The sequence below is a fragment of the Nematolebias whitei genome, chromosome 18 (genome assembly GCF_014905685.2).
Source record: "Nematolebias whitei isolate Nwh7 chromosome 18, NemWhi1, whole genome shotgun sequence".
Taxonomy (NCBI): Eukaryota; Metazoa; Chordata; class Actinopteri; order Cyprinodontiformes; family Rivulidae; genus Nematolebias; species Nematolebias whitei.
The window spans coordinates 22014187-22032682 of NC_056515.1; the positions used below are offsets into that span (position 1 = coordinate 22014187).

The window sequence follows — 18496 nt, forward strand, 5'->3', positions numbered from 1 at the left end:
TCAATCAATCAATCAATCAATCAATCAATCAATCAATCAATCAATCAATCAATCAATCAATCATTCATTGCCGTTGTTATAAAAACAACAAGATAAAGTGGGAGTATCCACATGACATACTCATAAACCACCACCAGCAGTAACCCCAGAATAAGTAGTGTGCCCAATTTCTAGTAACAGAAAATAAATAAATAAATAAAATAAAATACAAAATAAATAAAATTGGTGTAGCTATACCAGAATAAAGTACATATGTCTCTGTTAATCGTAGTTATTTTAGGTGCTTCCCTTCCCTGAGGCCTTTCAAAGACTTGTGTACAGATGGTAAACAATTTGTTGTTTGTGGCACTACTTCAAAATGTCCAAAATATCCCTTTAACTTAGTTTGGCATAGATCAAGCTTTAAAACAGAAAATTCAGTTTGGTTCATCTGAAATTTTCTGGCTTTTAATTTTTTTTCCCCAGTTTTAGCCCGTTATTAAACATTTAAACATTTGGTTGTTTGGAGTGATTGAGGTGTTACAACCAGCTGTATTTATTTTTAATCTAAGACGTAATTTATGACTGATTCTTTGTTAAAATCTCTTTAAAATGTGAGTCTATGGGTTAATTTTTTGTCTGAGATGTCTCAGTGTTTTTACTCCTGGATTGTCTTTTCACAATTTCAGAGTCTGATTTGTAAAAGATGATTTATATGAGGGAAAGAGCAAAGAGCAATACTTGGCTGTAGAATTTCAGTGTCCTCTTCCCATCCGTGTTGTGACAGAAACTGTAATTTGTGAACTTTTCCTGTGACTCTTCTTCATATGGGAGCAGCAAAGTAGTGAATATCCATCTTCATTCTTTGTGTTTCCGAGCTGTTTGTCTCTGCTCTCAGCTCTCACAGTCACTTTTCTTTGGCTAACATCCATTAGGCTGCTGGAAAGAGAAGGTCTGGATGCTGGGTTACACAGTACAAATAGTGATGTAAGAACGTAAGAGCAGCTTTGAATGCAGGATAATGATTATATGTGGTGCTTAAAATGTTGTGCAGTTTTCTGGAAGGCTGAAAACTTCTTTCATTATACAGCCACACAGGCTGAATGCATGACATGCACCACGAGAATGCCGAAATTATCATTTTTTTAATAGAAATGTTAAATTAAATGGCTTCACAAGTCATATATGTGGTCAACATTTTGCGTGACAACAAATGTACAGGTACAGTTATTGTTTTGTTTTGTTTTACAAATCAATGAAATGAAATGCTCCTCACCCAAACAATGAACACGGAGCTTCAGCACCTGAATCTTTGATTTGCTGTTACCGATGTTTGGCTGCTGCACTTTGCTTCTTTTAAACTTCTCATTTATTTACTATAGGAAGTGCTAGATCTATTTATTTATTATAGTTTTATGGTATTTTAATTAATTTAATACCACTTTAATTGTAGCAAAAAATGATATGATATTTTTATGCTACATCGTCTTATTTCTTATTTTAATGCATTTATTTTTGTCAGAGTAACTGTTTTTCATTCTTCCCATGGTTAGAATGACAATAAACTGAGTCTGAGCCTGAAATCAGAATTGAGTGGTCACTTTTTTTATTTAGCTTACATACAGATCAGGCACAGCCAGGTTAGGCTGCTGAAAAGTAAATACATCGCCCTGTTTTGGTCATGGGGATATTGCCCCTAGTTTGTTAAAGCAGTGACCGTTATTAGGTTAATCTGCAATTGATCACTTTTATCTTACTATTTCTCATAAATGTTTTCAAACTTGTCTGTGAAAGTGATGCAGAGATCCACACAGTATTAGCCATTGGCACCAGATTATACCGTGAGTAAGGTATATAGTCATATAATCACAGGTCTCTCATGACATCTCAGATCACTAATCTACACGGAACAAAAACATAAATGCAAAACTTTTGTTTCTGCTCCCATTTTTCATGAGCTAATCTGGGGGAAGGATCAGAAAACCAGTCATTATCTGGTGTCACCACCATTTTGCAACACATCTCATTCAGTTCAATCAATCAATCAATCAATCAATATACTTTATTGATCCCCAATGGGAAATTTAATTTCAGTACATCCGTCAAGAAAAGACAACAGACATGGAGGAGACAAATATTTGAGGCTGCAGCTGCAGAGAGCAGCACCACCTTTTACATTAGACAAGGAAAGTGAAAAACATGAAGAAAGGAATATTAAAAAAGTATCTCACACTGTGTCTTTGACATAGTGTAAGATAGCAAAAAACTACCTCAACACAGAACAGCAATATAAATAGACATAATACATATGTGTGTGGAGTGGGTAGGGGGAGGGGGTCCCAGCATGGCCGCCAGGTGAGCGACACAGCCCTTTGGTGCCTTTGCATCTCCTAGGTTGCTGCACCAGGGGAGGCCATGAGGGAGGCCAGCAAAGGCACGGGTTTGAGGGGAAGTAGTAGCACACAGTCCATAGCCCCCCCCCCCCACACACATACATACATACACACACACGCACAGCCATAGTCCTGATAAGAGGTGTTTGTTTATCAGCCAGCTCAATTGAGCTCTGACACAGGTCCAAGTCCTTGGATAGGGGAGGGGGTGGGGAGCAGAGTATCTTGTTTTCATAACATCCAAGGAGAAATTGAGATAGTCAGCCTTCCAAGGCCAGAGCCAGATTCAGAATTCAACATTGTTTTGAGTCATACCGAGCTCGTTATTTTCCACCTCTGCCTTTACAGTCTCGCTTGTTTGGAGTCTCATGGCGACTCCAAACAGCCAAATTGTGATTAATTACAACGAAGTTGGGCTTACAACTTCTCCAAGGTCTATTCCTTCCAACTGTGTGTAAACACTGCCAGATAGTTCCACAGTCCTGCCTGCTCAGCTCTGATACAGGTCCACAAATAGTCCACACAGAATCTGAGTGTTGGCAAGCCCGGCACACACATTCCAGACAGCTAAACAGCTGTGACGTTTCCTAATTTGTCGATAATTCAAATTTACACCAAATCCAAAAAGCAGAATCCAGTTATCATAAATCCATTTATGTTTCCGAGGTAAGAGGACTCTCCTTCATCTTGGCTTTTTGTTGATAAAATGTGATCAATTGCGTTGAGAGACCAACTGAACAAATCCATATTTACAATTTGGAAGGTATGCAAAAGGGGCTCTGAAAAAGGTTCACAAGACAAAGAGCAAAAGCAGAAACAGAGTGGAGGAGGAAACGTCTGCTTTCTCCGAGAGGAAGCCAAAAAAAAAAAAAAAAGCTGATCAGGTTGTTGACCTGTGGAATGTTGGTCCACTCCTCTTTAATGACTGTGTGAAGTTGCTGGATATTGCCAGGATCTGGAACACAACGTTGTATGTGTTGATCCACGCTGCAGCATGAGGTGATGGTTGTGGATGAATAGCACAACAATGGGCCTCAGGATCTTCTCACAGTATCTCTGTGCATTCAAAATATCATCAATAAAATGCACCTGTGCTCCATGTCATGGCCAATTGTTCATTATTTCCTGAAATTTTTGTTGAAATTATTTTGTGAACAGTCGACTCCAAAAATCTATTTCCAAAGTAAAAAAACAAAAGATCTTGTGTGATCAGTTAGTTATTAAAATATTTGTTGACAGTCAGTCTCAGCTACTACCACACCAAATGTTTAGGTCATTATCTGTGAAACTGACAGAGCTGCAGCCATTTTTACTGAGCAGTCAGTGCTGCAGAGTTGATGCAATAATTGCACTGCTGTATCTTCAAAAATGGGATGCTTTGATTTCACCCGAGGTCTTATTTGTCCTCAAAACAGCTGATCATTTGTCAAATTAACCCACTCCTACTGTCCCTGTCTGTTAATGAACGTCTGGTAGTAAGACTGCTGTTGCCAAATGCTGCTAAAAGCAACAGATTGCTCATTCAAATGTTACACCAATGGGTTCAGTTGTTATCAGATCAATAAAATACTGAGTGCCGGAGAGACGGTGTAGACTGATCTTCAAACCACGAGTTTGGGCTTTAAATTTTTCTCAGATAGACAATTTTTAATGCTCGCTGGGTTTGAAAAGGTCATAAAACGATCTAAAAAAAAATCTAGAGTCCAGACTCTACCTGTTCACTTTAAGAAGACTGTGTGCAAGAAATATATAAACATTTAATGAATCACTTCATTCCCATGACTGTGCAACCCACAAGATGCCTGATAGCCTGCATGGTAACATTCTAAGTAGCTTAAAGGGATAGTTCAGTCATTTTGAAGCAAGTTTTTGTGGAAAAAAAATTAATAACGCATATCGTACCAGTTATAAAAAAGCTTATTAAACAGCTTAACTCTGGAGAAGTAACTAAAAATTGACAGAACCGATGAGCTAATGTCTAGTCCAGATGCAACTAATGTTAAAGTGGATTACTGCAATCTTCAAATATATCATAGCGGGTTCACGTGAAAGCTATTAGATAAACCTGTACACCACCATTAGATTTGTGTGGCACGGTAGTGAAGTTGGTAGAGCTGCTGCCTCTCAGCGAGAAGGTTGCCAGTTCAAATCCCAGCCTGGGAACATTCTGGGTGGAGTTTGCATGTTCTCTCCGTGCATGCGTGGGTTTTCTCCGGGTACTCCAGTTTCCTCCCACAGAACAAAAACATGCATGTTAGACTGGTAACTCAATTGTCCCTAGGTGTGAGTGAGAGAGTGAATGGTTGTTTGTCTCATTTGTCTCTATGTGTCCCTGTGATAGTCTTGCGACCTGTCCAGGGTGTCCCCCACCTTCAGTGATGGCTGGATATTGGCACCAGTGACTCCCGTGACCCAAAAAGGAAGAAGTGGGTAAAAGATAATGGATGGATGGATGGATGGATGGAATTGCCTGCAAAAGTAAAATAAACAAGAATATGACCCATTACGTCCAATAAGATGAAACAGCATTATTTATGGTCAGCTGTTCACAAAACCTGAACTTGACCTCTCAGTAAAATCCTGGTAAAACCTTAGTAGTTCAACTTATTTAGGGCGTCTTTGTTCTATGGGTGCACTGCTGTGTCTTGGTAATCTGGCTTAATTCAGCAGACTTTCTCACCAACAGACTTCATGCTCAGTATTTGCTGTTTTTAGATGACAAAAGAAATGAGCTGTGGGAAGAAAGGATTGAGTTAAAAAAGGGGGTGGAATGAATAATTACTCACCCCCTTCTATTACCTAAAGCAACTTGTTCTGCAGAATGCTTCGTAATAGAGTTTTACAAGCTGTTTCTTTGGTGGAATATTTTGACTGAAGCATATGAGATGCATGTCAACAAGACATCAGGAAATTGTGTAAACCTGTTAAAATGGACATTTTGTCTTCTTTAATCCACAAGTTTGACATCTTGATGACTCCAGTTTAGGTCCATGCAGGCAGTGCAGCACCACATCAGTTTATGTTTACGCACATCAAGTTGACAACGCAGAATAAGCTGTCTGACAACATCGTCGCTCAGAGTGATGTGCTGAACCTCACATGTGCATGCCTGTTTGGATCCGTGACTACATCTCTTACAACCCATACACATTTCAGCAGCACTTCAACCCTCATTTCTTCTTTAGTACTTTATAACACCTGAGTAGAATGTGTTACATGTAATAAATACCAAAGTATTATACACCCTAATATGAGAGCTTTGGTTCAACCCAAACTGAGTTCAGCAACAGGACAATAATCACAGGCACACCAAAAAAATTAATGAAACAGAATGACTGAAGAACAAAAGAAATATGATGTTGTGGTTCAGTCAATGGGTGGAAACCTTGATCCAACTGAAATGCTGTGGCAAGACCTTAAGAGAGCTGTGCATGAACTAATGCCCGCAGGTCTCGGTGAATGTTGGGGTAAAAGTGGGTCTCAACAACATTGTGGAGTATGGAAAAGGTCACACAGAAGGCATATTTTAAAGCTCTGACTATTAAATGTGGTTTGACAGATCATTGCTGTGATTCTCAAAGTTCAGACCTTGGTCAATCCGGACCCAGCCCACATGTCATATTGCAATGCAATGGAATGCATTAGTAAAGATGCAATAAGGTGTATGTTTACTACTTGTTATAGGAGTGGTATGGCTCCTTTGAGAGTGCACAAATGAGCAAAGGAGGGAGGGAATTTGTGTGCGTGAAGAACATAAGTGAGGTGGTGCAATTTAGCCCTACAAGTATGAACATCTTGCAGTAAATGCACAGTTTAGGTTGCAGTAACAGCAATACATGCTCTGACATGTACTGTATATTTTTATGCATGTCAACATTAGCAAATCAGCTAAAAGCTAAAAGGTATTCACATGCAGTTTTACAAAAACGAACCAGTGGGACCAGCGTCCTCTGTCAGCTGAAAGGAAGGTCTCGATCAACATTATTTAAATGTGCAAAGACAGAAAGGTAGATTGAGAAAACCGAGTTTTCAAAGATGAGTTGTGGGCAGAGAAACATGAATTTACTTTGTCGTCACCACCTTTGAGTTCAAATTTCAGTGTGAGTCTGCATTCTCAGAAGCAAATGTAGAAAAAGGTCACATTGTGGCCGTCTGACAAAATACATACACTGAACAAAAATATAAACGCAACACTTTTTTTTTTTTGCTCTATTCCCCATGAGCTGAACTCAAAGATCTAAGACTTATTCTATGTACAAAACGGGCCTTTTCCTCTCAAATATTGTTCACAAATGTGTGTAAATCTGTGTTAGTGAGCACTCCTCTGCTGAGATAATCCATCCACCTCACAGGTGTGGCATACCAAGATGCTGATTAGACAGCATGATTACTGCACAGGTGTGCCTTAGGTCGACCACAATTAAAGGCCACTCTAAAATGTGCAGTTTTATCACAGAGGGGCGGTTGTAGATGAGTGGTTAGAGATGTCATCCTCCAATGGGAGAGTTGGGGGTTTGATTCCACCAGCAGTCACATTCTGAAGTGTCCCTAGGAAAGACACTGAACCCCTCATTGCATCCAATGTGTGTCCCATCAGTGTATGAATGTGATAAAGCACTGATTATTCTTTGTATAGATCTAGCAGAGTGCTGTATTAATAGGTAAATGAGGGCACAGATTGTGTTGTAAAGTGCTTAGAGTATCTTGATAAGATAGAAAGCGCTATACAATACAGTCCATTTACCTTTTACAGCACAAGGCTACAGATGTTGCTGGTTTTGAGGGAGCATGCAGTTTGGTTTATTAAAAGTTAACTAAGTTCAGTTTATTAAAACATATTTGATTTCACTAGTTATTCCAGACATTTGACCTTTCTAGAAAAAATTTAATAAAATGATTTGGACCTTTGAGTATTTAATTTGAGAACCTCAATACCATTATTTTACAAGGTGACACTATGGCTCCATTCGCACTGCAGGCAAATGTGGCCCAAATCCAAATTCTTTGCCCATATGTGACCCATGTCAATTTTTTTTTAGAGTGGATCAGTTGGTACAGCTTTAAAAAATTATGTTTTGTCTTGTAGGACTTACACAAATAAGGCTCCTGCAGGTAAATGTGGTCCAGTCAGTTTTTTATGACAGTCTGAACATGACAAATCCAGTTTTTTTCAAATCTGACCCAGGCCTTTTTCATCCATCCATCCATCCATCCATCCATTTTCTTCCGCTTATCCGGGGTCGGGTCACGGGGGTAGCAGCCTAAGTAGGGAGGCCCAGACTTCCCTCTCCCCAGCCACTTGGGTCAGCTCTTCCGGGGGAATCCCGAGGCGTTCCCAGGCCAGCCGAGAAACATAGTCCCTCCAGCGTGTCCTGGGTCTTCCTCTGGGCCTCCTTCCGGTGGGACGTGTCCGGAACACCTCACCAGGGAGGCATCCAGAAGGCATCCTAAACAGATGCCCAAGCCACCTCAACTGGCTCCTCTCGACGTGGAGAAGCAGCGGCTCTACTCCGAGTCCCTCCCGGATGATCGAGCTTCTCACCCTGTCTCTAAGGGAGAGCCCAGACACCCTGCGGAGAAAACTCATTTCGGCCGCTTGTATCCGAGATCTCATTCTTTCGGTCACAACCCAAAGCTCGTGACCATAGATGAGGGTGGGAACGTAGATCGATCGGTAAATTGAGAGCTTCGCCTTTTGACTCAGCTCTCTCTTCACCACGACAGACCTGTACAGCGCCCGCTTCACTGCAGACGCTGCACCTATCTGCCTATCGATCTCACGCTCCATTTTTCCCTCATTCGTGAACAAGACCCCAAGATACTTGAACTCCTCCACTTGGGGCAGGACCTCCACCCTGACCCGGAGAGGGCACTCTAGCCTTTTCCGGCTCAAGACCATGGCCTCGGATTTGGAGGAACTGATCTTCATCCCGGCCGCGTCGCATTCGGCTGCGAACCGCTCCAGTGAAAGCTGTAGATCACGATCTGATGAAGCCAATAAAACCACATCATCTGCAAAAAGCAGAGACGCAATCCTAAGGCCACCAAAACGGATCCCCTCAACACCTTGGCTGTGCCTAGAAATTCTGTCCATAAAAGTTATGAACAGAATCGGTGACAAAGGGCAACCTTGGCGGAGTCCAACTCTCACCGGGAACAAGCCTGACTTACTGCCGGCGATGCGGACCAGGCTCTGACATCGGTCATACAGGGACCTAACAGCCCATATCAAAGGGCCCAGTACCCCATACTCCCAGAGTACCCCCCACAGGGCCCCCCGAGGGACGCGGTCGAACGCCTTCTCCAAGTCCACAAAGCACATGTAGACTGGTTGGGCAAACTCCCACGCACCCTCCAGGACCCTGCTGAGAGTGTAGAGCTGGTCCAGTGTTCCACGGCCAGGACGAAAACTGCACTGTTCCTCCTGAATCCGAGGTTCGACTATCCGACGGACCCTCCTCTCCAGAACCCCCGAATAGACCTTACCAGGGAGGCTTAAGAGCGTGATTCCCCTGTAGTTGGAACACACTCTACGGTCCCCCTTCTTGAACAGGGGGACCACCACCCCGGTCTGCCAATCCAGGGAAACTTCCCCCGATGTCCACGCAATATTGCAGAGTCGCGTAAGCCAACACAACCCTACAACATCCAGAGCCTTAAGGAACTCCGGGCAAATCTCATCCACCCCTGGGGCCCTGCCACCAGGCCTTTTTCATGTATGGTACTAAATCAGATACTTATCTTATGTTATTCAAAGAAATTGCAGTCTGAACAGTCGTGATGCATTTCATATGACTTTTACGTCAGTGATCTATAGGGGTAAGCGGATTGATCATATTAATAAATTGACACCAACCTCATGCAGCTTAAATTTTGGAACACAGTGCATCTTCATCTACAGAACAAAAGCCTAGTTGGGTCTACTTTGTTATTTTAATTTCTCATGTTCTGGATGGCTGAGATTATGAAGCAACATGCTGATATTAGTATCACACTGTATTGATACTAATGATGGTATCAATACTTAAGTTTGCTTTTACCTTCAGTGCGTCGCTCCTGTTCCAAAAATACAACGCTGCGCCGGAGCATATGTCAAGAGACAAGATTGAATGGAGACACTGGCCCAAACAAGCCTGTCAGATAAGAATTGGTTCTGATTGCATAACGATGTCAGAATCACACGTGCTAATATGCGTTAGGTTCCCTTGAACAGCAGCCATGATCTCCCCTCTTAAGAGTAAAAATGGAAAAGGTAGAAGCTGGACTGGACCTGTGATGGAGAGCGAGTACTGTAAGGAAGCAGGGATGGATGCATCACGCACACTCAAATGTGTCTTTAAAGCTCAGCCATGAATTATTCATCAACGGCTTCACTCTGCTGGCAGAAAAACGAGGGATCAGTTAAGTGGAGATAGAAGCAAAGATGGGGGTGGGGGTCAAAGAGTTAAAGGAAGCAAACTAGGCTTTGGCAGTAAGACAGATATATGCAAACAGTATATGTAAAAAGTATGAAACAAACAACTAGGAGACAATAGCCCCCTTCAGATTTATTGGTAATTTCTCTACATGCAATGTATTTTTATTTACCTTTTGCACAAATTCTTGTCAGGTGTCCACAACTTACATTAAGATGGTTATGGCAAAGTCTTGTTTTATTTCTCTTTCTTTCAATTTGTGCCATATATATAATGGTGAACATTAAAGTTAAAATATCTTTCCATGTTTGCATAATGTATTATTTCTTAAGGAAACTATTTGTTTTAGCTGAGTGCTTTTAGATAATCTTTTTAAGGTGTAACAAATTAAGTATTCCTGTGTATGTTATGTCCTTAACGTAAAAGTCAAAGACCAGTTTTATGTTGGGTTTGCTCACTGCCATATTTACTGTATGCTGCTGTCACAGTTTAGCATTTTGCCTTGTGTGTAGGTATGTTCTGAAAGTCCTTTTGTCAAAACTTTAATAGCATATAGTATTCCATTTTTCTAAGTTAGATCTTGTGACGTTTATGACATTTGTGTAAAGTTCATGATGCATCCTGGGCTAATGGGTGAGATGCATGTGGTAGGCTAAGTACAGGTGTAACTGTTTTGTTATTTTGTGTCATGGCTGCAGCAAATTTGTGGCATTCACCATGATCTTGTCCCGATGTTCAATGAATGGGTTAATGTCCAATTTACATTCTTCTGTCGGTGTCTATCAGAGTTTCACCCACCATCTTTAGGGTATTCTTATATTTTTATTTAATTTTATTTGATTTTTTAATATTTTAACCTTAGGATAATGTGTTTGTTGTGAGTGAAAACAGAACAGTAGTTCAGATCACTTCCTACTGCAAAACCAAGACTTTAGTCACTGACAAGGTTCTTGTAGTGTTCCTGTGCTATAAATGAATAAAATGCTGTGTTGTGCTCTGTCTGTATGCTCAACTATATCATATGGCTAACATAGATATGAAATGACTTGAACCGGTGCCCAGCTGTCATGAAAATACATCTAAAATCGAAGATCAAGAAAACTTAGCTGTGTATGTTTTGTGACTGTAACTTCTAATGCATTTGTCCAATGAACTAGCAGTCAGCTCTCCCAGCAGGTCTGCATCTACCACTAAAGCCTAATTCAATCAGGGCTGACATCTCAGTCAGAACTGGGTTTGGCTGCCACTCCTGGCCAGTCACCACACCACCAGTAGAACCTAATGCACCAGCAAAGATACAGGCAAGATGGATGGAAAGACAAAGAATGAGGAACAAAGAAGAAGGGAAGCAAGGCAGGTTAATCGGTTAGAATGACATGTCGGTGAACAAGTGCAATAAGTGACACATAGAAGAAACAGATGCTTCATCTGCCACTTGTGTATGAGAGAAGTCAGCTTTTGTCTGTGCAATATTAGTGGAGGGATTTGAGGTGAACAGGTCATGTGTCTGACCATGTGTTTGTGTTACAGCTCTGCCTCAGAGGACCTGGGCTGCAGGCGTGGAGACTTCAGCAGGAAACACTATGGTTCTGTTGAGCTGGTGAGTCCCACCCACCATGCACTACAACACACTTTATGTTTCACCCCCCACATTCTCCTCCTCATTAGTTCTTCTGTTTGTGATCTCATATCATCTTCTCACCTCTCACTGCCCCCATCCTCTCCATGTCCATTCTAATGGATAGATATACTGCTTGTGGTCCAGCAATGTGCACTGCCAGCCCGGATCACAACGGGTGCTACCCTTGCTGTGACAGAGAGCTCTGCTTGCAGTCTAGCCTCCAAAGTTTATTTGTTCTGTGTTAGCAGCTGGTTCAAAAGTATTACACAAGTGTGTGCATGAGTGTGTGAGACTTTGTGGTCGACTACTAAAACATTGAGTCACTGCTGTTGTTGGGAGTGGGTGTGTGTGAGATTGCAACCCATCACTGTGAGCTGAGGCTGTACATCCTGATAGCTCAGAGGGGCAGGAAGTCTGCTCTGTGATTGTACCTCCCACCAGAGAAGTTATATGAGCTTGTCTATAATTGACACACATGATGTGACAGATTAATGTTTAGAAGAAACCACATGTTGCCTATCGGCACCAGCAGACAGATGCTGCGCCGCAGTGCAGCTGTGTGAGGGGGCATGCATGTGATAAAAAGCAGACAGCAATGAGATCGAGGCAGCATGAGGCCACCACTTGGTGTGAAGCGACAGTTCCTTTTTTTTGCATTAAGCATGTGTCAAATGATCTGTGAGAGGTAATCAGCCGTGTCTTTTTTTTTTTTTCCACCGGAGGACCTGGAAATGTGTGACAGTTCTTTCCAGCTCAGGTCCCATTTGATCCTTCAGGATATAATTTGATATTAAGACAAAAATATTAAACAACATGACAACAAAAAGCTTATTTTGACTCTAGGTCATGCATTCATGTTACATATATTTCATTTGTATTGAGTTTAAAGGTGGGGAAGTAACCTTGTATTACAGTTTAGGTAGGTGTGTCCCACACAAGTGTATCCATCTCTTTTGTTTTCATTGGTATGGTGTTCTGCTTTTATGTATAATACTTCAAAGTAGTGTTCATCAGCATCTTCTTGTTGAAATTCCTTCATTAGCCTATGGTAGTGTCCAAACTTCAGTTTTCTTTCAGTGTCTAGCCAAGGTCATAGATCATATTCCAAGAATACCAAATAATACACCCCTGATATGCAGCTCAATGCATCAGAATCAGCTTTATTGTCATTGCACCGAAGCACAACAAAATTACATTTTCAGTACAGCCTGTCCGAGAGACACAAACAAACAGATATGGGGGAGTCAGAGGTGACTGAAGCCGCCGGCCCTGGGAAAGGCAGCCTTATTTTCAGATAAAGAAAAAGAAACACAAGGGAGAGGGGAGGTGTTAAAAAAAAATCAAATCTCACACTGTGTTCTAGATGGGACACAGTGTGAAAGTTGCAAAAAAATGACCTCAGCACATAAAACAGCAACATACTGATAACATCATAACACATTTACGCATGAGGAGGCCGACGAGGGCAGCGAGTTGTCCGTGGACTCTGCCAGAAAGTTCCATAGTCCTGATAAAGATGGCACAGTGTCTATCAGCCTTCTCAACTCTGACACAGATCCACAGATGTCCTCGGGAGGGGAGCGTGTAGGGTGGGTGGGGGCAGAGCTTCTTGTTCACATAGACAACCAGGAGAAGTTGAGATACTTGGCCAATTCAAAGCCGAGCGGGGAAGCCAGATTCAGGTAACACAATTATTTTGGGTCAGGCAGCCTCTGCTTGAATTTCCATGTCTGCCTTCATAGTTCTGCTGGTACATCTCAGTGGAGATTTCAAACAACCAAATCTTGTGGTCACATCGCCGGGCCGAGCTTGTAACATTCTCCAAGGTCAATTCCTTCCCACCAGTGAGTTCCAGGAGTCGCAAGTTGCCTGCGATTCTCAGAAATCATGTCCCACTTACGGCTCAATTCATCCAGTGTCTGAGTCTGAGTGCTTACAGCCCGGTACATTCCTTCATGTCGGGCAACCTTACCAAGGACAGAACGGCTGCCGAAATTTTCTGCATTTGTCGATAAGCCAGGTGACCGCCAACTCCAAAAAGTAGAAATCCTGTTTATCATAAATCCAATTATGTACACATCTTCTACATCCTCGACTGACAATACCAGAAGGCAAGCAAATGATAACACCTACATGAAAGCACCACATGTACACCACAGTAAGTAAGTAAAGTTTATTTATATAGCACCACAAAGTGCTTCACACTAGAAGCAGTAAAAAAATTAATAACATACATCAGAATACATACAAACATCGATACAGTGCGATAGCAGTGCAGACAGAGCAGATGCATAGCACAGCATGAGATTGTGTAACATTATTGTTGGCCCGTTGCAGCTTTTGTTGTTAAAATGTTAATATGTGACATTTCAAATTTGCAACTCATGCTATAGAATTTAGAAAAAATAGAAAAATACTTTTGTGGCAGCAGGTGTTTTTAAAATTCTGGAAACAAATGATAGAGTATCAGAAAGAGGCAGACGTGATTTTTTTTTTTTTTTTAATCGCCATGAATAAATAAAACACAAACTATCACTCTGTCCAAATGTACAGCCTGCAGCCCTGACGGCTTTGAGTCCAACAGCTCTATCTCTGATTTGCACTGCTTTTCTAACATTAGTATTGCATCAACACAAATACTACGAATAAAGCAAAGCATCGTCGAGACTGGGTGGATGCTGCGCTGCTGCAGCAACAGCCTTTCAGAGAGCTAAAGTCCATCAAAGATAAATAAATATACCTGTACATTTAACCAACGTGAGATTTGTGGGGGGAAAAAACATATGGGTAATTCTATGATTCATAGCACACTACAGGCAACAAGCAGACAAAATTAATCCTGTTTGCACAGAGAGTTGTTTTTTTGGCTAAAATGCACACATTATAAAGCTGCTTGTGCACCCAGCTCATTAACAAAAAACCTTTTTACTTCCAAATTTGTTTTTACTAGTAAATTTGTGCACTAAAAAGCAAAAATTCAATTTGACTCTGAAGTTAAGAATGAAAGGTAAAGTGTAAACTTAACAGCATGTGATTATCCAACATTTTTCAGTCAGGTCATCTGGACAGTTTCTTTTTTTGTGCTGAAACGTTTCGCCTTCGATCCGGAAGGCTTCATCAGTCAAGGACACACACAACACAAAACTGATTCTTCCCCCAACAGCTTACTCCAAAATGGAACAAGCCAGTTATGTTGGTGCTAAGATGGTGTCTTTGGAACGCCCCCTCCTCCATTGCTGGCCCTCTTCCATGTGAGCATGTGATTATCCTCCCTGAGGTTGTTGTTTAAGATCAACCTGGGCTTATCAAGCGCCATCATTAATTTTTTATTATCCACCTCCACCTCTAATAAACACAGCTTTTCTCACACTGGATGCACTTGTGTTAAAAACTGACTCATGCTGTAAGGATTTGAGGTTTAGGCCAGTTTTGTTTTGAAACAAGCATACATTTCATTAGACTGGTATAGAAAATGAACCATGGATGGGAGTTTTGACTTTGATATTGCTAAATTAATAGCAATGGCTTCCTACAAATCATTATGGTCTCATTTACCATGTTCACTTCTTCTTGTCAGGGTGCTTGTGGTCCTTTTAAAAAATTATGTCAATACCAGTTCACAATAAAAGTAATCACAGGGCTCTTGGTAAAAACAGGTTCAATTCAAATCCAATTACATACAATTTAATTCAGTCCTGTTTGTTCCAGAAATTTTTAATGTAAACTAAAATGAGTTTTAATCAGATCAAATCCAAACATTTACAGTTCTATTCTGTCATGTTACATATCTAAACACTCACCTTTAGTAAAACATAAAATGCCTATTTGGCCTCTCTAACTAAAAGCAGATTGTATTGAACCTTTACTATGATTCATGCGCCCATCCTGAGCAAGCACCAGGCGGCAGGCAACAGCGGAGAGGAATGACTTCCCTTTAACAGGAAGAAACCTCCAGCAGAACCAGAAGCAGGCTCAGGGTGAGCGGCCATCTGCCTCGACCAGCTGGGGGTTGGAAAATGAAAAAACAGAAACTGTTTGTTACAAATATCTTCCAAGAAAAAAGGGTTAGGGTTAGTTTTAGTGTATGGCTTTATGCCTTTGAGTTGGTCCTGTGATGGCCTGGATCTTGAAGACTTTCCATCCATCCAGCCATCCAGCCATCCATCCATCCATCCACTGTTCCTTTTTGGGTCGTGGGGGTGTATCAAGCAGTCTGTGTGAGAGGTGAGGTACACCCTGGACAGGTCCATCACAGGGACACATAGAGACAAAAAAAATTCACTCTCTCACTCACACAATTTAGAGTTAGTCAGCCTAACATGCATGTTTTTGGTCTGTGGGAGGAAACCGGAGTACCCGGAAAAAACCCACACATGCACGAAGAGAACATGCAAACTCCACCCAGAAAGGTCCCCGGACTGGGATTCGATCAAGCAACTTTCTCTCTGAGAGGCAATAGCTCTACCAACTGAGCCACAATGCCACCATGACTTCTTGTCCATTGACTGGCAAAGATTTGTCACAGCCACTCATGCTCTTGAACAGAATTAGACAAGTACAGAAAAAGAATGGATCAATGTCCAATCAGTTTGGAAATTTCTGAGTCCATCTCCTCCTCCTTTAACAAATATAGTAATTTCTAACTTTTGAAATACTAAGCACAGACCCAACTGCTGAATGAACAAGTGAGGCACACCAGTTTCACCATTGTTAAAAGAACCTGTCCACCATTGACCAGGGGCAGAGACCTCCGTGTCCAACTGTCCCCCTCCTATTATTGCATCACTCAGCCCTCTGTGAATAGCAAGTGGCCATCAGGGCACTAACAATCAATTGTTAGGCTGGTGGTCTTCCTTTTGCACACAAATACTAGTTTTGGCTGTCACCAGCAAACTGGTTGATCCACTATGAGAAGGTGCTGCTTATAAGACTGTTTGTTGCAGAGCCTCAGATTGAAGAAGTCTTTTGGACAAAAGACGAAACAATTCATCAAAGAAGAATTCGTCCAGAGAACTTGACTCAACCTTGTTAGATAACACTATATGTATTTTCTCAGTAAAACATGGGTTCAAAGCAGACATAATAACCAGCATCTAACCCATTTTCTTCAACGCTAAGATCATCTTTACAAAACACTTTTGTCTTTGACTTGTATAACTCTGAACACAAGTTTATCCCACACTTCAGAAAATGGGATTTCCAATGCTTCAGTACTACTGTGAGGTAGTGATTCAAAGCGGGGTCTTCCTGACAGGTGAGACCAGCACACTCATGACTCACCTTGCCTGGTTGTTTATTTTTGGCATCATGGAAGCTGCAGAAGCAGTTGCCAATAAGAACAGGTACCTCCACAAATACCACTGCGGCAAAATGATTCATTCTAGTCTACATTCACCAACCTTATGTGAAAATAGACATGCAGGCAATTCAAACTGTGTTCTACATCTACCTGTAAATAAAACTAGCTCTGGTACTTGTAAATTACTTGAGTCAAGGCTACCTAACAGTTGAGATCAAAAACAAAGTTCTTCAGACAGAGGTGAGATGGACTGAGACAAAATTGAATCCAAGAGTATTCTGGGACCAAGACAACACCAAGTCTGGTTCATAAGTAAAAATCAGAGCCCAGTTTGTGAAATGTTAAACTTGAAAACTTTGGTTTGGTTTATTGACAGAAAGAAAAGTCCTAAATGAGAAGAAGACACGATAGAAGTGGATTAATTGTTTAGAGTTTTCTTGTTTTCTGGACAACAAGCAAATTTTATAGATTGTGATAGAAAACCAGAATACCAAGAAATACTATGTATACATAGCAGAAAATCTTCCTGTTTTACATCAACACTCCTTCTATTTTCATTATTATTACAATTATTTTTTCAACAGTGATCTGGTTTCTGTGAATACCTGAAGGGTTAACATTACAACCAATCTTAGTAACCAGAAAACCATTTTGTTTTTTAGTCTATGCTATTTTATTAACTAAAATATCCAAACTACAGACACAGCTCCGATTGTAAAGATTTTTACTGTTATGTCTTCAAGCTCACTCTCTTGTCTTTTGTCACCTCTATCTAAATGTATTATTCTGTAATCTATCAGATCTCTCTGCTGTTAAGATGTTATGCTGCCTAGCTTGGCAGTTGTACCAACCTATACCTGATTTTTAAAGACAGTTCAAGACACAAACAATTTGTTCTGTCAATTGTCCTGTATTGTACCTGTTAGGAATACATATAGAGGGTTAATAGTGCATTTAGCAAACAGTGTATGTTGTAGTGAAGCATTTAGATGCTTCTGCTGTCCTGAAACCCGTTGCACAAAAGTGGAATTAATGCATCCAGAATACCGACAGGAAGCCACACGTGAACAATCCTTGAACTCGCAAGCATGCAAACTTAATTGGTTGCACAAACGTCAAGCCATGCTTAAACAGGGCCGCTAATTCAAGCCAAGTTTAAATCATTTTGGATGCATGCGGGTTCACGCCATGCTTTTCCTATAAGACCAACTCGGTGGATCAGATTTCTTGATTAAACCTGGACATCAAGACATATTCATCCCACTTCTTTCCATCGGAGCAACTGATAATCATGGAGGCATGCAAAGAGATGAAACACATCATGAAGCAGAGAGAAAACGGTTGGCAAATTATAACACATTGGTTGAATGTGTGAATAATTTCAAAAGCATCCACTTGTTGCACCACTGAATCCATTTCCAAGCAATCTCAAAATTAACTGTTGAACAGTTTGCCTTAGAAATGAGAAGTGGTAGTTAAAGTCACCCACAGTAGGAAATGAACCATGGTTCTCCATTGCATTAAATACATTTACTGTATTATGTGAGATTATGAACATTTCTGAGACAAATAGTATGAGATCACAGCAAAATATTTCCCTTTTTTTTTTACAGAAAATTATGTAAAGAAGAAGAAAAAAAGATGCAGCACTTTCAAATAAATACAAGAACATTCTGCAGACTGATAAACTGCAGTTGATGACGTACAGTGCAGAGGACATGTGGACTTGGAAGGTGTTTGCTCACACATTGGAGCAGAATGTCTGTTCTGATGTTAGCAATAGATTTTT

General features: G+C 41.0%; 1 protein-coding gene across 1 annotated transcript in view; it reads left to right on the forward strand.

Annotated features, from left to right (window-relative positions):
- Positions 1-18496, forward strand: part of garnl3 (GTPase activating Rap/RanGAP domain like 3) — a gene marked incomplete at its 3' end in the record, with an annotated part of 105344 nt that overhangs the window by 26116 nt on the left and 60732 nt on the right. Inside the window, 1 exon segment of the mRNA XM_037691977.1 lies at positions 11318-11387. Coding sequence (XP_037547905.1) covers positions 11318-11387 — 70 coding nt within the window.